This window comes from Erpetoichthys calabaricus, chromosome 2 (genome assembly GCF_900747795.2).
Source record: "Erpetoichthys calabaricus chromosome 2, fErpCal1.3, whole genome shotgun sequence".
Taxonomy (NCBI): Eukaryota; Metazoa; Chordata; class Cladistia; order Polypteriformes; family Polypteridae; genus Erpetoichthys; species Erpetoichthys calabaricus.
Genome location: NC_041395.2, coordinates 124590726 through 124617393, shown reverse-complemented (window position 1 = coordinate 124617393; position 26668 = coordinate 124590726). Strand labels below are relative to the sequence as shown.

The 26668-nt window shown below is 37.6% G+C and overlaps 1 protein-coding gene across 2 annotated transcripts in view; it reads right to left on the bottom strand.

Moving 5' to 3' along the window:
* si (sucrase-isomaltase (alpha-glucosidase)) overlaps positions 1–26668 on the bottom strand; it is a 206806-nt gene that overhangs the window by 8646 nt on the left and 171492 nt on the right. For both annotated transcript variants that reach the window (XM_028794477.2, XM_051923319.1), the window contains exons 41-45: positions 25615–25763; positions 25017–25101; positions 24473–24529; positions 8615–8739; positions 8065–8153 (exon numbers count right to left, since the gene is read on the bottom strand). In XM_028794477.2, coding sequence (XP_028650310.2) covers positions 8065–8153; positions 8615–8739; positions 24473–24529; positions 25017–25101; positions 25615–25763 — 505 coding nt within the window. The remainder of the gene's footprint in view (positions 1–8064; positions 8154–8614; positions 8740–24472; positions 24530–25016; positions 25102–25614; positions 25764–26668) is intronic.

Genomic DNA, 26668 nt, shown 5'->3' with positions numbered 1-26668 from the left:
TTGGTGATTCATAGGTTACATAAAAGACACTTTCTACTTCATAGAAATTACCTCATGCTAAGAATTAAGAGCATAACGATCAAAGATTTCTGCAAGTTCATCCAAAGCCTGCTTAAAGGCTTCATCTTCTCAGAAATTTAACCCAACTCTCTTTCTCATTCCTCTCCCTCAAGGTATCAATAAAGCTTCAAACATCTTCCTCTCTAACTCCATCCTATCACACTTCTACACACTCATATTTTTCAATCGGTAATACACAGTCATATACATAGGGCTCAACATGAATTATATATGCAGTGTAATACAGACAAATTGAATGGTTGTGAGTATACTGCCTCGCAGTTCAGTATGATCTATATATATAAAATTCTTTTTGTGTTTGAAATGGAAATTACGTATGACCATGCAATATGGAAATTACGTATTACGTAGTGCGCCCCGAGTCTCCCTCTCCCAGCCCTCCACTCTGGACTCCAGCGCTGACAGACAGACAAAACTGCCACATTGTAACTTTTTTTTAATTCCCAGTACTTGATAGTAGAAGACATGAAGAAAACAGCTTTGCTTCTTTCCACTTTTTAACTCCGCCGAGCTGTAAATCGCCTTCAGCGGCGATGGGTCGTAAGAACAAAGTGGATGCTGAGATGCATGGTTTACTAATCACTCAGTGAAAAGAAGTACACAGAAACATGCCGAGCTATCCCATAAAAGTGCCCCCCGACTTACTGATACTGAAAAGAAGTAAACACAAACACGCCAATCTATCCCATAGAAGTCCCATAAAAGTGCGCTCCGACTTACTGATATTAAAAAGAAGTAAACAGAAACACTTACTGATATTGAAAAGAAGTAAACAGAAACACGCCCTATCCCATAGAAGTGCGCCCGGCGTCATCCTCTCCCAGCCCTCCTCTCTGGACTCCAGCGCTGAGAGACAGACAAAACTGCCACATTGTAACTTTTTTTTAATTCCCAGTACTTGATAGTAGAAGACATGAAGAAAACAGCTTTGGTTCTTTCCACTTTTTAACTCTGCTGAGCTGTAAACCTCCTTCAGCGGCAAGGAGTCGTAAGAACTAAGTGGACGCTAGGAGGCGCGGTTTAAATTTGAATCACGTGGGATGTGTTGTTCAGACGGCAATGTGAAATTAACACCTTTAAGCCATCCACTTGTACCGTTGTTGTCTCTTATTTCTGGCACAAATCCACATTCAACTGATTTTCTACAGAACATTACGAAATACAATTCGTGTTTTCAGATGACATCGTTTGGCAGCACGGCTCCTACCGAACAGTCTGGGTTTATGTCAACATTTAAAATACCGGCCAAATCCCCCAAGAAAAAATTATTGGGGAACTTGAGGAACCATCAACATCGACAAAAAGTGTCAGGTTACACAGAGAAAGTGAGACAGAAGCAGATCGAGAGAGAAGGCTCGCTGATCAACGTATACGACAATCACAAATGAGGGCCTCATAAACACCCGAACAACATGCTGAACAGAATCGAATTCGATGGATGCAGTATTCACAGGCTTCCACGTCACACAGCCGTCAGGGTCTGTATATGGAGGGATTCAATTATAACATTGAAAAAGATTATTGCCTACATCCAAAAGTTACAATAGGAGAAATGGATATTGTCTGTCAGTACTGTCAAGCAAAGAAGTTTAAATTTGAATCACGTGGGATGTGTTGTTCAGACGGCAAGGTGAAATTAACACCTTTAAGCCATCCACCTGAACTGTTGTCTCTTATTTCTGGCGCAAATCCACATTCAACTCATTTTCTACAGAACATTAGGAAATACAATTCGTGTTTTCAGATGTCATCATTTGGCACCACGGCTGCTACCGAAGAGCCTGGCTTTATGCCTACATTTAAAATATGGGGGCAAATCTATCACAGAATTGGGTTATTAATGCCATTGCCTGATGAGAGCCACAAATTCCTCCAAATGTATTTTTCTGGGAATGAAGACGAAAAAGCAACATTACGTTGTGATACAATTTCTGGTACCAACAAAGAAATTGTTCTTGACATCCAAAAAATTATGCATTAACATAATGCGTTAATGAAAATGTTCAAGACCGCTCTCAAAAGAATGCCAACAGATCAATACAAATTAATCATTAGAGCAGATAAAACTCCAGTTAATGAGCATGAGCGAAGATTTAACACACCTACCATTAATGAAGTGGCAATTGTATTGGTCGGAGAACATGTCAGCACCAGAGACATTGTCCTTCAAAGACGTCAAGAAGGCTTGCAGCGTATTTCAGAAATGCACAGGTCATACAATGCTCTGCAATATCCCATAATTTTTTCCAAAGGAGAAGATGGGTATGACTTTAATTTAAAGCAAATTAATGTCAAGACTGGAGCTCTTACAAATAAAAAAATTTCAGCCATGGACTATTATGCATACCGCATAATGATTCGAGCAGGTCAACTGAACAATATTTTACTTTGCAGACAGCTCTTTCATCAGTATATTGTCGACATATATGCCAAAGTAGAATCGGAACGACTCTTATTCATCCGGATGAATCAGAAGAAGCTGCGTGTTGACGATTATATTCATTTAAGGGATGCTATATCTAACGATGGAGTTGCAAATAACATCAGAAGAATGGTGATTTTACCGGCAACATTTACAGGTAGTCCGAGGCACATGCATGAATATGAACAGGATGCTATGTCATATGTTCGTGCATATGGACGCCCAGACCTGTTCATAACTTTCACCTGCAATCCAACATGGTCTGAGATTAAAAAAGAACTATTCAGTGGTCAGTCACCAGCTGATCGACATGATTTGACTGCTCGAGTATTTAAGTTAAAGTTGCTCAAGTTGATGGACATGATTACAAAAAGCCACATCTACGGACAGCCAAACTGTTGGTTGTACTCAATTGAGTGGCAAAAAGGGGTCTTCCACATGCTCACATCTTGGTATGGTTAAAGGAAAAAATACGCTCTACACATGTTGATATAGTTATTTCGGCTGAGCTTCTGAATCCTCAGGATGATCCAGTATTATTTGAGATCATATCTAAGCACATGATCCATGGGCCCTGTGGTGCCATCAACATAAGGTCTCCATGCATGAAGAACAACAAGTGCACTAAACGTTACCCAAGGGAAATGATTCAGGAAACAGAAACTACCGACGATGGTTATCCTTGATATAGACGACGGAAACCATGTGATGGAGGGTACACTGCAATTATTAAATTAAAGGTGGATAATCAATATCAAGATGTAGAAGTCGACAACAGATGGGTTGTGCCTTACTCTCCTTTGCTCTCAAAAATGTTTCATGCGCACATAAATGTAGAGTTCTGTAACTCTGTGAAGTCGATAAAGTATATTTGCAAATATGTCAACAAAGGGAGCGACATGGCTGTCCTACAGGTTAATAATGACTTCCCCAATGATGAAATAACACAGTACCAAATGGGACGGTACATTAGTAGCAATGAAGCAGTATGGCGTTTGCTTCGTTTTCATATCCACGAACGTTGGACAACGTGTGTATTTTAATGAAGACAATATGTAGCCTTGCAACCACCCAACACAACACTAACTGCTTTTTTTCAACTCTGTCAGGACGATCTATTTGTGAGAACATTGTTGTATACTAATGTACCGAGATATTATACGTGGAATGCATCCTCAAAAACGTTTAATAGAAGGAAACAAGGTGCAATAGTGCCAGGTCATGACGGAATTTGAATGAGTGATACTATAGGACATGTATACACCGTTCACCCAAACAACCCAGAATGCTACTACCTGCGCCTCTTGCTCCACATGATCCATGGACCTACATCTTTTACTTCATTGAAAACTGTCAATGGACATGTATGTGAGATCTATCGTGAAGCTTGCCAAAAACTTGGTTTACTAGAAGACGATCAACACTGGGATGCCACACTTTTTGAGGCATCTGTTACAGCTTTGCTCCTCAATTACAGGATCTATTTGCAATTATTCTTACAACTTGCACTCCACCAAATCCGTCAAGTCTTTGGGAAAAGTACAAAGACAGCCTTAGTGAGGATATACTTCGTCAACAACAGATGGCCAATCCAAATATAGATGTAAATTACACTAAGGATATTTATAATAAAGCTCTTATACGAATAGAGGATAAGTGTCTTCATATAACCAGCAAAACATTACTAAACTTGGGTTTACCAGCTCCAAACAGGGCAGCATCAGATACAATAGATACGGATGTCTTAAGAGAAAGGTCTTATGATATAAATGTTTTAAGACAACTTATAGCCACGAACAAACCCCTTTTAACACCAGACCAGTTAATTGCATTCAATCATATAATGGGTTTGATTAAAAAAGGAAATGGTGGTGTTGTTTACCTTGATTCTCCTGGAGGAACAGGAAAAACATTGTTAATAAACCTGATTCTTGCCAAGATACGAGCGAATGGTGACATAGCTCTGGCTGTAGCGTCATCGGGAATCGCTTCCACATTATTAGATGGAGGCCGTACAGCACATTCGGCATTCCAATTACCATTAAACCTCGCTCACGACGAAAATCCAATTTGCAACATACGCAAGGGCTCTGGAAAGGCAAAAGTCTTGCAACATTCAAAGTTAATAGTTTGGGATGAGTGCACCATGGCACATAAAAGAGCTTATGAAGCCTTGAACCAAACAATGCAAGATCTCAGAGATCCTACCAAAATAATGGGAGGTACTGTCGTTTTATTTGCAGGAGATTTTCGTCAAACATTACTGGTTATTCCACGAGGCACACCAGCGGATGAACTCAACGCATGTTTAAAATCATCTACAATTTGGAAACATGTTGAAACAAAAACCCTAACTATCAACATGAGGGTGTGTATTCTCGGTGATGACACGGCAGATAATTTTGTGAAGCAGCTACTCAGTCTTGGAAATGGGAAATACCCTTCGGACTCTCTTTCAGGATTGATTTCCTTTTCACCTGATTTCTGTGTGTTGTTACCTTCAGTACAAGAAATAATACGGAAAGTTTTTCCAAATCTTCCAACTAATTGTAAAGATGAACAATAGCTTTGCGAACATGCAATTCTCGCTCCAAAAAACGATAATGTCAATAAAATTAACAACACCATCCTCCAAGAGCTCCCAGGATCATACATGACATATAAATCTATTGATACTATTATGGACCCCAATCAAGCAGTTAATTATCCAACTGAATTTTTAAATTCATTGGAGCCACCAGGTCTACCGCCTCATATATTAAATTTGAAAGTTTGTTCAATCATTATATTACTCCGGAATTTAAATCCTCCCAAACTGTGTACTGGCACAAGATTGTATGTCACAAAATTAATGCCAAATGTCATTGAGGCGACAATCTTGACAAATGACAGTAGAGGAAATAGTGTCTTCATACCACGTATCCCGCTTATCCCTGGGGACATGCCATTTGACTTCAAAAGGCTACAATTTCCGGTCCGCCTTGCATTTGCAATTACAAATATAGAGCACAAGGCCAATCACTTAAAGTTGTAGGAATCAATTTAGAAAATCCATGCTTCTCCCACGGTCAGTTATATGTAGCGTGTTCTCGGGTGGGTACACCAAAAAATGTATACATTTATGCACCTAATGGAAAAACAAAGAATGTAGTTTACCCAAAAGCACTGCAGTAGTACTCAATGTTTACTTCATATTCTCATATGATGTTGATGTTAATAATGTTGTTTATATTGATTTATATGTTATTGTAAATGCTCTTTATTTATTGAAAAATAAAATTGGTAATTAACAAACTTATTTTATAAACACTGCATTTTATTTTTTTCCCTTCCACTCAGTGAGCGAAGCCACTGGGTAATCAGCTAGTATAATAATAATAATAATGCATTTTATTTATAGGGGCACTTTACATTAGCAGTAAATCTCAAAATGCAACATAAAAAGTTTAAACGAAGGCAAAGCAAGATAAAAACAGAGATAAAACAACAATAATTATAGCATTCTTGTTAATATGCTTTCCTAAATAGAAAAGTCTTTAGCTGTTTTTTAAAACAGCCCACAATCTGCTGTGTTTTTAGGCTCTCTGGTAGGGCATTCCAGAGCCGTGGAGCAGTGGCTGCAAAGGCTCGGTCACCCATTGTACGAAGTTTGGTCACAGAGGGGCGAAGGCGGTAGGTATTTGTAAAACGGAGGTTTCTTGTAGTGGATTTTAGTATAAGAAGTTCTTTAAGGTATTGTGGAGCATTTCCATGGATACACTGGTGAGTAAACAAACAGAGTTTGTATTCGATACGGAGATGGATAGGGATCCAAGTGATCGAAGGATTTGTGAAATGTGTTCATATTTCCACACCCTCATCAGGAATATCAGGAAGCAGGCATATAGTGCACAAAGTTTTATTATCTAATGAATGGTTTTTGATATACTTATATATTCTATGTATTTTATATAAATATTATTTTCCTAAAGTTAGTGTTAATATTCCTTCAAAAGACTTATAAATAAAGATATATTTTTGATACTACTCCAGGTGTATTCTTTACAAGTGACTAGGAGCTCAATAAGGCAGGGCATTTCCAGTCTCAGACAGAAAGCTGGAATGCGATACCAGCATAGTGGGAAAAACAAAAGGAGTGGCATTCAGCCAGAGGTGAACAGCCTTCCCTGTATGATGGATGGAGCATCCTGTCCAGTATGGTTGGTGTTCCCTTTTCCAATAAGGAAGCCAAAAGAAGTCAGGAGCAGTGGGAGATGGCACTCCATCTGCATGTCATTTCTCAGTACACTTTGTGGTATCATCATGCTTGGTGAGCTCTATTTAGACACGCACAGCGCAACACGAGCATTGTGGTTCCATAGGGATGCCCTGTTGGGTTCCATGGATGCCACTGAGGGAGGTGTCACAAATAGGATCCCCTATCTTCAGGTGATTCTGCCCAACCTGAAAGTTCTTTCTGAAGACTATGGTAGTATTCTGAACCTCAGAAATACTCAAGTGTTAGGTTTAAAGGGAGTCCTTCATTTTGCCCGGGGAGTAAGGTGTGGAAGAGAGACAAAGCTCACTGGAGAGGAGTAGAGGAGAAAAAAAGAAAAGAAAGAAGTATATTATATAGTGGAAGAATCCTGTGACAAAAGTATTTCCTTTTTAATAAACACGGTGATTTGAACCCCGGACTGATGTTCTTTTTAATTGTTTCAGGGGTTTGGGGCTTGGGTAGCCTCCTAGTGGCTGAAGTATATAAAGTATATTATGTTGCAGCGTTGGACAATTACATCAGCCAGATATGAGTCACCCATAGTATGAGCTGGAATTCCAATCACCAGCGACAGGGGCACCTCTTAAAATCACAAGACTACAGATTTGCATGCTTTTTCTATATTTGTGTGGCTTAGCTTAGTGGTACCTTTAATGATGGCATGCTATTAAAAGAGCATAAAATGAGAATAAATCCATTGGATCAGTGCTGGCAGGTACAGTACAGCGCTACTATATATACTGTATATTCAAGTAGGACAGGATGTATACAGATGCCTCAAGAATTTAACTGAAGAAATTTAGGTATAGATTTAATTCAGTAAGGTAAATGCATTGTCACACACATGTGCTTGGGAGGCAGGCTGAGGGCTTAACCAAAGACGGAAAACAAGAGCAAGTGTTTTCAAAGTGCACTAACTTTTCCTCTCCCTCTCCTACAGATCTCCCGAAGAGAAACCAGCATAAACCTCCACTTCCTGCTTCCCTTTCCTAACCACGCCTCCTACCGAGGTCACTTCCAGTCTCATTTACTGAACCTCACCTCTTCCTTCCTGGCTACTATAAAAGCCTAGCACCTTTCCTTTTTAGTTGTTCCTTTCTGGACACAGAACCGGACGTTATTCTGGAGCCATTTATTGCATTTGTGAATTTTGTTGCATTGTACGCTGTACAATATAGGGTTCGTTTTCCCAAACCTTTTTCTGCCCTATTTGTGTTTTTACAGCATGTATGCAAAAGCTGTAGCTGAAAACTGATCCATATGAAGAATGTAGGTTAATTCAGAAAAAAATTCCTATACATACCAATGCTGTTTCCATCATCCCAATAAAGAGAACCTTGAGCAAATCCATTATCATCCAATGCAACTGTCAGGCCCATCAAATTCTTTCGACTATAAAACAAAATAATACATTTTATTTTGAATTTTAGATAAAATTTTGATATCAAAAAGTGAACACTAGTTTGAATAAATACTTTCTTTTAGGAATTTATTGAAGGGTGGGGTCTACTTATATGCTAATTCTATTGCAGATTCTCATTCTGCTTAGCATACTTTCTATGTAGGTTTTTTTTTTCTGTCCACAGATATGATTTTCTGCTCATTGGTACTCATAAATAGTCCTGTTTTATATTTGGAAATGCACAAACTATATGCATGCATCATACAATAAAGTGGCAGTTTATCCACAGAGGGTTCTTGCTTTTCATTTTTTGCTTTCTCATTAAGCCTTGTCTCATCACATACATGACTTTAACTAGGTGGGGAAATAAATGGATGAATGGGCTTATTAATACAATATTTGCACAAACCTGAACATATTTGCCTTCCTCAACCTTTCCATATTAAGTTACCTTTCAACAGTTGTTCTACTTGGTTCTTGCCATGGAATGACATAGCCCCCCCGGATATGAAGATTGATGTGATCCAAAGGTGTTGGCATGTCTACCCATTGTCCTCTGATTCCAGTGGAACGTCCCTGAAAAAAAATAATATGAAAAAAAGAATAGGTATTAATATCAACAATATTAATTGTCTAAATAAATATGTCTTCACTAAGCAGTTGATTAGCCGGTATAAAGACATAAAATTATATAAACATATTAATAAATGCCAAAAATCTAGGGACAATATTTTAAAACAAATGTAGTAAAACTTAATTTAAATCAATAAGATGAATAAATCTTATTTGTATTAAAACAGGAGAAATAGCATGAAATTAAAATTTAACCTTGGCCAAAAACCATTTTACACAAGAAGATTGATAGTCTTTCACATGGCACATTTAGAAGATTTTTCAGTAAGCTAAGAGAAAATTATGTGCTCCTAATAAGCTATGAGTTAAGACAAGAAGAAAGGCAATCAGTCATGAGGAACTATCAATTGATTGGTATTATCCTGTTAAAAATTAAGTAACTTTAGATTTACTTCTAACAAACTATAAAGCCTTCTTCTGCATATAAGTTTGAAACCAAAGTTTAATCTTTCCAATGAAAACATTTATTTTAATGTTATATCTGTTTTCCACAAGTCACATCACTTGACTTTATTGTGAAACATTTAATGTTAACAGTTTTCTGAACTGTTCTCTGATTGTGGTAGTGTGGTGCATTGGTTAGCACTGCTGCATGACACAGCATCTTATACTTAAATCACATGGCTGATCACCATCTATGTGGAATGTGAATGTTCTCCCTGATTCAGCATGGGGTTTTCTGTGGTTATTCATTATTCAAGTTTTACTTTTACACACCAAAGACTTTAATGATACTTTTTGTGTGAGTATAAGTGTGGAAATATATATGCTCTGAGATCGAATGCTGCCTATAGTCCCACATAACCCTGGGTTGGATGAACTAGATTTGAGAATGGTATGGTATGGGGCAATATATATTACACATATAAAATGTACATGGAACTTTTTATTTATTTATTTATTTATTTATTTATTCTGTATGCCAGTATATATGAAGAATTGTGTCCTCAATCTTCTTCTTTACAGCCAATTTTAAATTTAAACAACAAAAATACTAGGCAGACCTATTCTGAGAACACAGTTATTTCAATACATATACTTACAAAATCCGAGCACATTTCTCCAGTTTTGATGTCACTAGACTGGTTACCTGTGTCATTCAGAATTGACTTTAAAATTCTGCTTATGGTTTATAAAGCCTTAAATAATCTCACTCCATCTTATATATCGGAATGTCTGACACCTTATATTCCAAATCGCAACCTCAGATCCTCAACTGAGTGTCTCCTTAGAATTCCAAGAGCAAAACTTAAAAGAAGTGGTGAGGCGGCCTTCTGCTGTTATGCACCTAAAATCTGGAATAGCCTGCCAATAGGAATTCGCCAGGCTAATACAGTGGAGCACTTTAAAAAACTGCTGAAAAACATTACTTTAACATGGCCTTCTCATAACTTTACTGTATTTAAATCCTGATACTTTGTATATCCAATTCATTATAATAACTATTCATTCAAAATCTGTACTAACCCCTACTCTCTCTTCTGTTTCCTTTTCCGGTGTCCTTTTGGTACCCAAAACACCATGATGTTCTAACAATGATGGATGGATTAAAAGCCAGAAGTCTGTATGACCATCAGCATCAAGTGACTCCATGAGAACCCTAACTACAAAGAGGACTATTTCATTTATGTTAGGTAGAATGCCCAGAGGGGACTGGGCGGTCTCGTGGCCTGGAACCCCTACAGATTTTTTTTTTTTTTCCATCTTTCTGGAGTTTTTTTCTTATTTTTTCTGTCCACCCTGGCCATCGGACCTTACTCCTTTTCTATGTTAACTAATGTTGTCTTATTTTAATTTCTTATTTTGTCTTTTATTTTTATTTTTTTCATTATGTAAAGCACTTTGAGCTACTTTTTGTATGAAAATGTGCTATATAAATAAATGTTGTTGTTGTTGTTATTTGTGGAATATGAACAAAATAGTTAATCACAAACCTTCATCCACCCATTTTCTATTTCACTTATCTAGTTAAGGGCTGTGGAGATTTGGTGCACACACGGGCAACATTTGTGGCACAAGAGGAATTGTTCTTGGATATAGTGCTACTACACACATTCTCACACTTACACAGAACTCAGACGAGAATGATGTTTTCAATTGAAGACTTGCATCCCCCTCATTCATTGATCAGAAGTCCTAGAAACTAATAGCTCACTAATTTCCTACCTTGGCACTTCACTTCATATCAAAATGGAGAGTGTGATCTGAGTGACATGAACAATTAGGAAAGAAAAACGAGTGAAAACATGAGGTGCTTTATCATCAGAAATATGGTGCTGTGACTTAATAACCAATGAATGGGGGAAGAGGCAGCTCTTCGATTCAAAAGGTATTTTGCATATTCGCCCCAGTCATTTACAAGAGGATTTTCCAGAAGTCTTTAATTGAACAACATTTCAGGCTAAAATACATGTGTTTGGAACACTGTGAGTATATGACTAGATATCTCACATTTTCATTATGTGACACAAGTAAATCTTTTTTAAATGGCTATTTTGATATTGCTTGTTGTTTGTTCATTGTTGGTTCCCATAGAAGCCTATGATATCAAGATCTATATTATTGCCATTCAATGTAAAAACATGAGATAAAACATTTTTCCTAGTCATCACTGCAAACAACACTGGGTACGTTACAGAATAAAAAGTATTATATCTGAGTGGAGTATCCTTTTAAAGACTGAAAAACAACAGATTATGCATTATGAGGTAAATATATAAACAAACAAACAATTTACAAATTGCTTCCAGGCAGTCAAATTGGGGTTTATGTATGTGAAAAGATAGTCAAATGATACGTGGGAACTTATTCTTGTCTAAATTAGCCTGATTTATGTTTTTGAGTCCAAACCTAACAAACTATTAAGACTTGGGTTTGGGAAATGACACCTCTTGTTTCCATTCCCCCTCTGAAACTACCCACTAACAATGCTAGCAAGATTAACAAAGCTTCATACTATTTTATTCTGAATAAAATCAGAATGTTTGCAGATATTTATACACATCTTTTTTTTGAAGCAGTGTGGGTTTTTACGGGCTCACTGAGGTAAATCGTTCTTTTCGAAATTCTCCTCTCTCACAGAAACAACTTTTATTAGTCTGAGGAAGCAGAAAATGTCAAGCCCTGATGGAATTTCTTTAGAAATTCTTTGGTGCTTTTATAAGTAGAGGTTTCATCCTCAGTTCTTAATGTTGAGTTCAGTGATAGCCACCACACTGGTCCTGATTAAACCATTTGATATAAGTAGGGTGAAAAGGAAAGACAATGTCCATTGATTTAGGAAATCTTATTACTAAAAACTGGAATTTGGGAGTGTCAGTTGAGATGAGGCCCATGGACCCCTCCATCTGACCCTTTATTTCTAATATTTTTAATGCATAGAATTTGATAGCGCTTAAACTGCATTAAAGTAACTTTACCTTAAATGAAGTGCAGTAGATGGATGAGTAGGTAAGGGATATGGGGGAACTGCAACCAAACTGTGTTCAATGGTGAGAACCCCCCCACCCCCCTTGTCTCTACCAATTAGGGTTGAATGCTTGATACATGACCATAAAGTATCTATCTATCTATCTATCTATCTATCTATCTATCTATCTATCTATCTATCTATCTATCTATCTATCTATCTATCTATCTATCTATCTATCTATCTATCTATCTATCTATCTATCTATCTTTCATTAGATGGGAAATAAAAAAGCAAGGATCTAATTTTAGATAATATTTGATGCCTTGTACAGAAATAATGACCATGCCAATATTTTAAAAGAATTATTGAAGGAACAGAGGAGAGGAAAGTGGATTGCTGGCAAGAAGGTTTTAAGGAGTATAAGATACATTGACTTAAATTAATTTTGTATCTCAATACATGTTCATTAGAGTCAAATCACCTAAAAGAAATGAGGCTGATCATATGGGGAACTGACAAATGAAAAGTAAAATGTCAGTATACAGTGACGCTTTTGGGGGGATGATATATACATAGATAGGAGATAGCATGTACGACCTGTGCAGGGGGATAGCCAATACTTCAAGGAGAGGCTGAATGGAAGAGGGGGTAGTGAACAATCTTGCATGGTTCCTTTACAGATTTTGAAAGGATTGGAAATGTCAAAATTGGCAGGAATAATAGCAGCTGGGTAGGAATAAAGAGTTGTAATCATGTTAATGAATTCTGTTCCAAATCCTATGAAATCCAGTACCTTCCAAAAATTGTCCAGTTGAAATGGCCAGATTCCTTTTTGCCATTTAAGAAAGTAAGTACAGTAGGTGAAGACACAGCTGCAGCAGTGCCTATTATATAGAGGAAGCAAAAAGTAATGAGACCTGATAAATGGAGTCTAATCTATGTGGAGTGATTTATGTAGAACCATTTGGAGGCAAGAATTTATCCAGTGCATTCATGAAAGAAACTGTGTGGATGTTTGAACATTCAGAAAGAGCTTTATCCTGTTTCTTCAAAAGAGTAATAAGGGTCATGTTAATTGAAGTGTTCATATTTGTGGTGGCAGGCTGGTTTATTACATGAGCTTACCTGGACTTAAGTCCAGGAGAAAGAGGGGGTTGTGGGTTTGGGACACGTGGCTATGACATAAAAAATAATGACCTAAACATAAAGGTTTTCATATTTTTCTATTGTGTATCAATTGAATATGTTTAATAACAATTTGATTGAAAAAAAGACATGAATTCTTGGCAAGTTTTGTAATGTATTCCTAAGTGCGCAAAGTTTTTGAAAAATCATATCACTTTCATTTATAAGAAACAATAAAAAATAAATGCCTGGAACTCAGTGGATTTTAAAGTGTGTTGAACAAGAGATATTCTAAGGGTCTCCTGAAGTGGTTCACTCTTCTGTAAAAGCATTTGTAGTAGTGGAATATAATGGTACACAGTGCTTCAGTAGCACGTTGTCACTTTAACACTTCTATTCTGATATTAGGTTCAATACACACATTCGTTTTTTCAGATTTGTGCCCTCACTCATTCTTCCATTTATCTTTAGACATATACTTGGTATGCATATGCCTTATTATTAATAAAATTATAATAAATCTAAGGCTAAGAGTATGCACTTTTTAAAAAAAATGAAATAGAACAAACAACAAGCTGATTTTCTAAAGTATGGATTTAAATGCTTGCTTATTGAAGGTGTGATCTCAGTTATTCTTTTACATACTGTATACAGTGGAACCTCAGTTTGCGAGTAACTTGGTTTACGAGTGTTTTGCAAGATGAGCTAAAATTTTTAATACATTTTGACTTGATAAACAAGCAACGTCTTGCAATATGAGTAGTATGTATACGGTTCTTCTCTCTCTCTCTCGCTGCGGGATTGTGGGCAATCCTCTTCTATTCTCCATCTTAGTCAGCGTGCCTCACTCATATAGTCAACATCCATATGTGCGTATACTGTTTACTACAGCATTGTGTATGTGTGTGTGTGTGTGTGTGTGTGCACACTGTGACGTGCAAGTCCCGTCTTGCACCCCAAAACACGAAGCTGAGTCTCAGTACTTTAGCAACACCAGCTTTATTCAGCTTGAAACAGCAACAGCGCGGTTATTTATTGTAGCGGGATCTGCCACTCTCCTATACACAGACACAACAGTCAGGCAGGGTCGTGCCAAGTAATACTGTGCCCTGCGCATTTGTAATGTTCCTTGTTCCTTGTATCACCCATCGATGGCAGGCGCTTATAGCATGTCCGCGATCTTTTCGGATTCACTTTTATGGCAAACTGCTACAGCGCTGGGAGACTGCGATTGCTTTGGGACGCTCTTCCGTGTGTCGTCCCGTTGGGTGGAATCCCACAAGAGTTTAGAAACTCACTCACACCAGCTATGATTCTTTTTAAAGGTGAAGTGCAGGTTAATTTGTTTTATGTATTTTTACTTTATATTTTGTATTAATCATTTTTATATGAATAGTTTTGGGTTGTGGAAAGAATCATCTGAGTTTCCATTATTTCTTATGGGGAAATTCACTTTGATACAAGAGTGCTTTGGACTGCGAGCATGTTTCCGGAACGAATTATACTCGCAAACTGAGGTTCCACTGTATTTAGCATATATATATATATATATATATATATATATATATATATATATACAGCAGGGGTACTCAATCACGGTCCTGGAGGTCCGCAGTGGCTGCAGGTTTTTGTTCTAACCCGGTTGCTTAATTAGAAAGCAATTATTGCCAATTTAATTTCATGGCTCGTTAGTGCTTTTACTCTGCTATGTCAGGTCATTCTCATATCCTGGAGTTTCTTCCTCTTTCTAAGGATATCATCCGAATTATCTGAACGCTAAAATGGATGAGTGATTCTTAGTCCTTCACTTTTTTCTCTTCACTTTCCTTCCAAATATTTAATTAAACCAATTAGTGCACGAAAAATACAGAGGTGTAAATGGTAACAAGCTAAATGGAGAAATGCTGGTCTCTTTTGTCATTTGCATGTTACTGCTAATAAGGAGCAATTAAAAACCAAGACTACAGCTGTTTATGACTAAAATAAGCAATAAGGGTTCAAAATCTTAACAAGCGAGACAACTAAAGTGAAGCAGAAGTGTTACTTGAGCAGTAAGTGCTTCTTATTAAGCAATTGGGTTGGAGCAAAAACCTGCAGCCACTGCGGACCTCCAGGACCGTGATTGAATACCCCTGATATACAGTATACTTTATTATCAATAAAATGATAATAAAACCTAAGGCAAAGAGCATTAACTTTTTAAAAATGTGAGAAAGCTCAAACAACAGGCAAATTTTCTAAAGTATGGATTTACATGTCTGCTTATTGAAGGTGGGCCCTATTCACTGTTTGTTTAGTGCTCAGAATCTCTGGCCCATGGCAGCTTAAAACCTGTTAAACTTAAATGACTTTAGAAACAAGGCATACCACACATGCTAAGAAAAATAATTGAATTCTCTTGTTGTAAGGACAGCAAATTACATGATCAGCAGGAAATCATAACTAAAGAAAGAAACATTTCTGATAAAGAACAAATGGTGAACTAAATTTACAATTGCAGAAACCCTCAGACAACTGTTGAGAGCCTTGTTCGTCTAGCTGCCGTTGCAATAAACAAAGTCATGTAAGGTGATAAGATGAAAAAAATCCCCTTTTCTGTGATATGCTTGATGATCTGGCACAAGACATTAAAGGTCAGTCGACTGAATGTGTCTTGCAGTGCGAAACATTTGCTAAAGAAAGAAGTTAAGCAAGTGTTATCTTTTCTGCCAAGCTATAAAAAAATATCTAAAAAAGATAAGAGATTTCTTTTACCTTTCAGCTTTCTCACTTTCGCCACACCACTCATTTAAAAGCTGGTACTTTCAGCTTTTACTGTTTTTTCTGCTTTGATTTAGGTTATGCACTGCTCTTTTTGTTTTCATGCTTCCCAAGTTGTTTATGCAGTTGTCATTTTGTTTGCATGCTGCTCCATTTCCATTTGTTTTTGCACATGCAATTTGTTTTTGTGCTTTCTGATGTGATTTTTGCATTTTCTGATTTGTTTTTGCAATTTGAATTTGTTTTTGCATATTCATTTTGTTTTGCCTTTTTCTGATTTGGTTTTGTGTTTCCTATTTGTTTTTGCACATTGCAATTCAGGGCCGCTGCAGGAGTGCCATATATGACCTTGATGATACAAGGGGTTGCGGGAGTTAAAAAGAATGGCTGGCTTAATTGGCCAATTTGAGATTAGTTCCCAAAATAAGTTTTACTAGCCGACACCCGCCGTAGCATACGGCGGTGTAATAACAACCCCAAAAAGATGTTGTTGTAGAATGTCTCCAAGTAATTCCTGCAGCTTAATCCAAAAGACTCGTACTACAATATCAGGTCTGTGCTCCGGTCTTTGGGTATCTGACAGTGCATGTAGAATTTCCGGCCAAGCAGGATTACATGTGAAAGTGATAAATAAATCAGGCTTTCCGAATTTACGTACTATGGCCATGGCATCCTGATAGTTTTGTTGCATGTATCTTGGACTTCCTAGAAATGTGGACGGTAATATGATCATTTTGTCTACACGTACATTATTATTTTCAGCGTTTGCTTGCAGTGCATCAGATAGTCCTTGTATTGTTCCACGCGCAGATCTTGTTGATGTAATCTGAGAAAGTTGAGACACACGCCCTCTGGTTTAACATACGCATCTACGACGTACTGTTGGAATAGTTTGCCGCTGGAGTGCAAAATACTAAATGTATTCCTCATTGATAATCTGTACACGTAAAATTGCCATTGAGTAAGCCTTATTTGGTTGGCCGTTCTTTTATCGGGAACATGTTGTAAATCTTTGTGCCAGGCAATATCTCCGTAAGGGAATAAAAGTGGGTAAACCATAGGATCGCAATTCATATTGAGCGTGGAAATCTGTTTACAGGAGTTGCCTATGGGATAGATGCAAATGTTCCTTTCGGCAAGCGGTTCGCCATCTTCTCCGATGAAAATCGCTGCAACATCGCTGTGAATCCTGCCTGGGGTTTTCCTTGAAAACCATTCGTACAGATGCTGTTGGATTGGACTGAGCGATTTCATGCATGTGTTTGTATGATTTAGCAAAGGGGTTGATGGTTCTAAGCATGGAATCTAGCTGGAGAAGTAAATTTTCACTGCATGCAGAGTTTGCTTTATTTTGTAAGCGTACTTCAGTAGCTTGCGCTGTGTCAAAAACATACAACTGTCCATATCCTGGAGAAGTAGAAATGTTAGCATACAGTATAGTGGAGAGATTGGTGATAAATTTGCCAGTGTATTTTAAAACAGTATGGTCCGTGGCCAGGAGGTTGAGTTATCTGTGCACAATGGAAGCAAACGCTAGAGAAAAGTGGTATTCTCGAATGTGTTCACGATAATTTTTAGCTTCTGATGTTTGCTGTGTAAGAAGCTGTTGTAAAGACACAGGTGACTCCCACAAAGGTGGTAAAGCTACTTTACCGTTGTGGCAGCATCTCGAGTACTTGTTGGATGTATTACGCTCAGCAGGCCAGTATAGTGCATGACAGTGTTTGCACTGCTGGTTTGGAGTCCCAGTGCAGCATGGGGATGGGTTTGGAAGAGGATGAATAGGAATCGAGAAATGCTGTGTCGGCTGCATGTGGGCGGGACCGGTTTTGAAGTGGAAGCGGGACGAACCAGAAGAGAAATATATATAAGAGATGGTTTTTATTTTTCCTTGTGTTTTGAAATTGTGAGGCTGTATGTAGTTTATAAAGTGGAATATGTTTTGTTTAGGTTTGGGCTCGACAATATCTTTGTTTCAATTTCACTTGTAATATCAATAGTATAGGCTTGATTTTCTTCATCCTATTCTGTTATCCTCTCCACTTCGAGTTGTGTTATCAGATGGAGTTGGTATAAGGGGCACAGGAACTTCATAGCCCTTTCCTTTTCACCCTACTTTCATCAGAGTGTTAACACTCTTGGAGATGCATTTGAGGACACAGGCCACTGTACATTCCAAATGCAGAGATCCAGATTATTTATTTCCTTCTTCTCCTTTTCTTTTATCTTCAACTGAGATCAGTTCTAAAGATATATGGGGACTCTCTATCATCTCCATTTCCCTCTTCATCCACTCATTGTGTTCGCTCATTCCATTTCTCTCATTAAGAAATCAGTAGCCACCTTATATACTGCCCTGCACATAGCATCTTAGAATTCTTTAAATTTTAATACAATTTCTTATCCTGGATCTTTCATCCCTCTCTTCTGTTCATCATAGATTTTATTTTTCTACGCACCATCGATGCCGTGCTGGCTCTGCTCTTGCATTGGAGAGTGGCTAACCTTGTTTGCTTTGACTACTGGAAATCATCTCTTTACAGTTTAACTCTGCTTGAATTTTTAACCATTAAAATCAATGGGTCATCCAGCGTTAATATTAAGAAGTGGCAATCTGACATCACTCTGGTATGCTGCAAATAATGAGAATATGATCTCTTTAAATCTTACTTCTTTTATTCTTCCCAAATAATGTCCTTCTCTTTAACTCAGCTTTGCTCTGATCTCTGTGTTACATGACAGCACAAGCTCTTTCTTGTGTGCACCTCTTCATTAATTTTTAGCACTCACAGAGTGTGGGGGTTGTCAGCATGGGGGAGTTAAAAGTAGGTGCTGTAGGGGGTTTCTTCTTTCTTTTTTTGTACTGTTTAAAACAAATTCTGTCTGCTTATCTTATTGGATTGGTTTATTTTATCATTGTTTTCAATAAAAAATCTGATCCTAAAAAAGAAAAGTGAAGTGGAGCCAATGACTATGTCTAAGATTCAAACCAAGTCTCCTGAAACTGTGAGGTAAGTGCATTAACTACTAAACAAACATGCTTAGTCTAACTGCACTGTCACTCAGATCCAAAGTCTTTTCCTGCAGCATCAAAAGTTAGATATTGTGGCGGATGGCCAGGGCACATGTCCGGTTGGGATGCCCCTTCGACACTTGGTCCAGGGGAACAACATACTACTTCCCCCGGAACGCTTGGTGGCAGCCCCCTTGGGTTGCATCGGGGCCATAGACATGGGACTTTGGAGCTCAGCCCTGTTGGGCTCCGTGGCCACTGCCAGGGGGAGCTGCACGGCTTCCTGAGCCCATGTGGGCGGTGATGCAGCCACACCCGGACGTGCAGCCAGATCTAAGTCATCAATCACCTGAAGCACTTCTGGGTGGGCTATAAGGGAGCCAGAAGCTACCATCCGGAAGCCAGAGTCGGGAGGAGGTGGACAACGCTTGCCGGGAGGAGTGGTGGTTAAGAGTGTATTTGCTTTGTAATTGGACTTGTGTGCTTTGTGGGACTGTGTTAGGGCTGAGGGACATGGGAAAGACGCGGCATCCAGCTGAAGAAAAATAAATAGTGTTTATTTTTATGTGTGCCTCCGTGTCTGTCTGTGTCGGGTCCGGTGCCTATATAGCACCTTTGTCACAATATAAAGCAATTATGGAAGGGATAACTGCCCACTACTGGGCACACTCACTTATACAGGGACAATGTAGAATTGCATGTCTTGGGAAGGGAGAGAAATACCAGATGATCCTCATTTTTGTTCAAATAACACCAAAAAGCAAATTGTCAGAATTAGTTTAATAATAACATTTGCAAAAACAACAAAACTCAATAAGACAATGCCCTACATTACATACTATATAATAAGGATTTTACCTGTATTAATAAGATCATTAAAAGGAATGAGCTTTCAATATTTCTAGAGCTTTTCTATCTCTTTCAAAATCCATGATGGTCAGGATTAATGGCATTTCTGCATTAAGGGATACTGGGCCATAGCTCCACCAGATGTTATATGCAAAAAAACTTGTAATTACTTACCCAGAAAAGTATTGCTTCCGGTAGTATGTGAATTTGTCTTTATACAGGAAGTCTGTTTCTGGCTCAGGGAATGGGGCAATTGGCCCAGCAGTGTTTATATACACATGGGAATGTAAGAGAAGGTCTGTGCTACGGTTTGCATATTTGCAGCTGGAGATCCACAAAGGGAGAAAATGAATCACGTATCATGAAGTAGTTTTTATTCCTGAGCTTTCAGCCCCTAACAGGGGCCTTCATAAGAGGATAATGCTTAGACTTACAAGAATCAAAGGCAACATATAGTAAAAGTTACATGTGGGGGTGATGCAAGGTGGCCTTACATCTTACTTGTACATTGTCCCAGTTAAATGTATGTCCTGTTGATTTAGTATGCACGTAGATCAGTGATCGTGAGTCCTTTCTTCTGACGGTGTTGCGATGTTCATGTATTCGTGTTGTGATTCTTTTTGAAGATTGTCCTATGTACACCGCTGGGCAAGAACGTATTACGACAAATTCGTCATACTAAAAAATGACCAGCTGAATGAGTTCTACAACCACATCAACACAATATTCACTACAATCCAATTCACCATGGAAAAAGAAATGAACCAACACATCGGCTTCCTGGACATCTACATTGAAAGAAATAATGACGCCACCCTGACCACAAGTGTTTACCGTAAGGAATGCTATACAGACAAGATATTACACTTCACCAGCAACCACCCAGTATCTTATAAACGGAGCTGTGTTAAACCTCTATTCAAAAGAGTCCACACCCATTGTAATACGAAGGAGACAAAAATGAATGAAAGACATGCTATCTCTTCCGTCTTTTCACTTCAAACGGATACACAAAAACATTCATTAATCGAAGCTTACACAGAAGATGCCAAAAAACTCAGCAAACAATAGACTTGAACCAGAACCCCCACCCCACCTGGTACTCACTTCCTTATCACCACAAAGTGTCTGAAGGTGCAGAATGCATTCTGGCTAAATCAGGCATCAGAATAGCACACAAACCCACAAACAATCGGCGCACGGTCCTCTTTAATCCTAAAAACAAGAAATCGACAGCAGAAACACGAAACACAGTTTATAGCATTCCATGCAGTTTTTGCTCAGCGGTATACATAGGACAAACTTCAAAAAGAATCGCAACACAAATACATGAACATCACAACGCCGTCTGAAGAAAGGACATCACTGATCTACACGCATACTAAATCAACAGGACATACATTTAACTGGGACAATGTACAAGTAAGATGTAAGGCCAGTACCAAAAGTGCCAGAGAGCTGGCTGAATCTTGGCTATCAAATGAGAACGCCATCAACAGACACTTGGACATAAATCCAGCATATGCAAACTTAAGAAGAACATGTTCATAATTAATAAAATCTTTACAACCATTAACCCCCCCCCCCACACTGACTTAGCCCCCACCTCGCCACCTTACCCCCCCCCCCCCCCTCCACTCTATGTAATTGTTTGCTATATATTACCTTTGATTCTTGTAAGTCTAAGCATTATCCTCTGGTAGGGGCTGAAAGCTCAGGAATAAAAACTACTTTATGATACGTGATTAATTTTCTTCCTTTGTGGATCTCCAGCTACATGGGAATGTGTGTGTGTATGAGCAAATAATTTTCCAATTTTTGCAATAGGGCTTGAAGGTTAAGTAAGGACTGCCTGTGGTCATTTCTTTTTTAAATCACGTGTTTGCCTTTCCAGTTTGAGCGTTTCTTATAAATGAAAGCAATATGATTTTTTAAAAACTTTAAGCACTAAGAAATACATTACAAAACTTAAAAGAACATATGACATTTTTGCAGTCAAATTGTTATTAAATATGTTCAATTGATACACAACAGAAGAATATGAAAGCCTTTTTGTTTAAGTCATCAATTTTTTTATGTCATAGCCATGTGCCCAAAACCCACACCCTCCCCCTCTTTCTTATGGCTCCTGGACTTAAGTCCAAGTAAGCTCATGTAATAAACTGGCCTGCCACCACAAATATGAACACTTCAATTAACATGACCCTTATTACTCTTTTGAAGAAACAGGATAAAGCTCTTTCTGAATGTTCAAACATTCACACAGTTTCTTTCATGAATGCACTAGATAAATTTTTGCCTCCAAATGGTTCTACATAAATCATTCCACATACTGTAGATTAGACTTCATTTACCAGGTTTCATTACTTCTTGCTTCCTCTATATAATAGGCACTGCTGCAGCTGTGTCTTCACCTACTGTACTTACTTTCTTAAATGGAAAAAAGGAATCTGGCCATTTCATCTGGACAATGTTTGGAAGGTACTGGATTTCATAGGATTTGGAACAGAATTCATTAACATGATTACAACTCTTTATTCCTATCCAGCTGCTATTATTCCTGCCAATTTTGACATTTCCAATCCTTTCAAAATTTGTAAAGGAACCACGCAAGATTGTCCACTACCCCCTCTTCCATTCAACCTCTCCTTGAAGACTTGGCTATCCTTCTTGCCAGAAATCCACTCTTCTCTCCTCTATTCCTATTCTATTTTATTGTGTGCAGTTTAAAACAAATTCTGCCTGCTTATCTGATTGGATTGGTTTATTTTATCATTTTTCCAATAAAAAAATCGATCCCAAAAAGGAAAAGTGGAGTACTTAGAGGATAGTCAATGACTGTGTCTAAGATTCAAACCAAGTCTACTGAAACTGTGAGGTAGCTGCGTCAACCACAAAACAAACATACGTAATCTAACTTTTCCAGTTTGAGGGTTTCTATGGTACAGAACTCATAGCGAAGAGGCAGAAAACATCCAGTACCATTTGCTCCCCCCACATTAATTTAAAAAAAGGAGATAGATATCAGGACTGTGCTAAATTTGAAAAAGCCACATGTGTGCTCCTTCCACTTCATGGAAAAAGAGACAGCAGTATGATGCTACTGTTTAGAAACATCTTGCAGAAAGAACAAGGTATGTAGGTAGAAAATTGTTTTTCAATTATTGGTTGGCCTTGCTCTGATCAGCAAAACACCTGTCTGCATGATATTTAGAGATGTTGCCGGACTTTGCAGTGTACAGTTCATGTTTTGCAGTGTGTGTAGTCTACTCTTCCAGGTCATTCCAAAACATTCAGTATTAAGTTGAAATTACGCCATTTCAATTTGGGCAGTTCACTGCAAATATGTTGTTTAGACAAGAGAGTGGCTGCGAAAATCTCACTTTGTTATTACAGCATTTAATTTTATATGACTGAATTTTATTAGATCACGATGATCTGTTAGGATATCACAATGAACTAGTGTTGAGAAACAGCATCCTATTGATTGAGTTTTTGAGTGTTACAAGGTGCACTAACTTGCATGACTTACTATTCACTAGCAATAGAAGAATCATTAAGTAAGTTAAATTATACAGTACATTAGAGAAATATGAGCAAATAATAGGAAAATTCTAGTATTACCCGATGAGAATTTTCAGTCTAAAAATAGTGAGAATACTTGTGAGCAACATAGCATGTGAACACACAAGTATACACATCTCTGTAGCCTGTGGATCCAGCTCCACCCCGTTTGCCAGGCTGCCGCGAGGGCAGTATCAGAACTTAGCATCGACTGTGAGAATGACATGACAGAAACTGGATCCAGCTCGCTCACATGATATAACCATACTCTGCATTCCAGGTATACTTGTGCATTATTGCAGATTGTCTAGACTTGGTCTTGGTAACTGTGAAAATTAAGCTTCTTTGTAAATTTGTAAAATTCAAAAATTTATTAAAATACTTTCTTCATATACATGAATATCTGTAAAGAACTTTTTCATATGACATCTTATTATTAGGTAGAAAATTATATATGATTCACTAATACACTATTGGATGGAACGGTTAGCGTTGCTGCCTCGCAGTTCGGAGACCTGGGTTTGCTTCCCGGGTCCTCCCTGTGTGGAGTTTGCATGTTCTCCCCATGTCTGCGTGGGTTTCCTCCGGGTGCTCCGGTTTCCTCCCATAGTCCAATGACATGCTGGTTAGGTGCATTGCCGATTCTAAATTGTCCCCAGTGTGTGCTTGGTGTGTGTGTGTGTGCCCTGCGGTGGGCTGGCACCCTGCCCAGGGTTTGTTTCCTGCATTGCGCCCTGTGTTGGCTGGGATTGGCTCCAGCAGACCCCCGTGACCCTGTGTTAGGATATAGCGGTTTGGATAATGGATGGATGGATGGATGGATAATACACTATTTATAGGCATTATGTTTCTCAAATTATACTTTTTATATTAAGATAAATAATAGTACACAATAGTAAGCAATAGTAGTAAAATAACATTTTTACTAATAAGGCTATTTAAACGTTACTTACAGTATAGTAGTCATACCAGCGTGCGTCTGGCATGTACCCATGGACATCTCTGAGACCCTTAAATAAGAATATTAAAAAATATATGTGTATTTCTTGTGTATATCAAATATAGCGATTATAATGTTATAGTTCAAAAAAACTACATGCATTTAGATGTGTTGAATTTTTAACTTAAAGAAATAGTAAGTGTAAATATTCTTAAATTTACAAAACACTACATGAAAATAATGTTACTGCTTTACCATTAATAGCCTTCTAGTATACATTATCACTTTAATGTATGTACTTAATACAGTGTAATAAAATGAAACTGCTAAACCTTTTAAAAATCAGCTCTATTTGACCATTTAGCTTGTATGTTACTAAATATAAATTATGCTCTCAGACACTTGTCAGATATTTATGTGGGTAACTGAGGTTGAAGGCCATTTTTCAGTCTTTTAAAATATCTATTTGTAAACCTTCACATAATTCACACAAAAACAATTAATTATTGCATTTATGCGTTGCCTTCTCTATAAAAGGAAACTAACAGCAGCCTTACCTCATCCATTGCAGGGCTTATTAATAAAGCTGGACCCCACATGAACTGCTTGTATATATCCCATGTGGTTTTGTCTTTAAAAAATCTGTGGACAGAAAAAATTGTAAAATATTTGTTTGTTTATTTTATTATGCATCAAAGGTCATGATTTTATAATTGTCAGGAATATATTAAGTATGTGATTTCAAATTGTGTAGTGTCAAGTTGAAGAGTGGCATAATAGTTATAAGGTGGCACAAAAATCTTTTACTCTCTGAATTGCCAAAAATAAATGAGTATCACAATCAATGCATGTTTTAGTGCTGATTTTCTTTTTAAATTTGGGCCATAGTTGATCAATTTCCCGATAAAAGCTCAATTTAATAATTTGGTTTCATACTGATGTATTATAGAGTAAAACTTTTATTCTGTCACTCAATCTGCTTGAACAGCACTATGTTTAACTGTTCTCCTAAAACACCACAATTAAAGATAATGGCTGTAGAACTTGAGACATGCAGTAGACTGGGTGAAATAAGTATATTTCAAATGTCAAGCTCAAATACAACACAATTTTAGCATTTAATATTTATAAAGTAAGAATAAAGCATATACATACTCATGAAGGACAGGTCGGATCACAGTGCTGCCTTGGCTGTGTGCTTGAAATAATAAAGTATAAAGATACGGGAGCAGAGTATATCGAATTCGAAGGACCTTCCTTGAATTGTTTGCAAAAGTTTCATTCCAGGCTACTGGATCTTGTCTCTGTTGGAAATAAAATATAACAAAATTCTTTAAGAACTGCACTTGTGTGTAGACAAAAGAATTTATACCAACCTGTGTTTTATTAAGTAACTGCACATGTTATAGAGGAAATCAAGAAATACAAAGTTAATTTATTTATAAGGGAATCGAAGCAATGAATCTATGCAGGACTCAAGGTATTTTTTTTCTGCTTAAAGGTTTTGAAAAACATTAACATTTTTCAACACTGTTGAATCTTTTAAATTATTATAATTTATGGGAACATCTGCTGTCTTCCTTGTATACCATCACTGGGTTTAAAAACGCTGGTTGTCAGGTAAGTTCATTTAAAATTACTTTGCTGAGTTATACAGTGCAATATTTTAAATTCCTTGAAATGCACATTATAGCAGTACAGCTATATTGTGTCATATTTTGAATTCTTATATACTGTGCGTGAAAAAATAATTATATTAATGTTATATAATTAATATTAATATTATATTAATGTTGATGCCATGGTGGTTAGCACAGCTGCTTCACATGTTGACATGACCCCAACTATGAAGAGTTCTATCTAGGTAATTCAGTTTCCTCCTGTATCCTACAGAGGTGCAAATTTGATTGACTGATGGTTCTAAATTGACCTATTATGAGGCAATCACTTCTATCTGCTGTTCCACAGGGGACAGGAGCCTGAACTAGAAGCAGCAAACCGTAAAGCAACCTGCATATGTCCTACTCAGGATAGGCCAAGGAAAGTGACAGTTTAAAGTAAGTAACAGTGAACTTCGTATTGTGCTGTCTGAAGTAGTCTGGTTTCTCTTTTGTGATGGTAAAATACATTTTTCGGAAGGGAGCTGAGTAACTGTTACCTTGCAATTTTGACAATTAGAAGAATGACAGATTGCATCCATATCAAAATA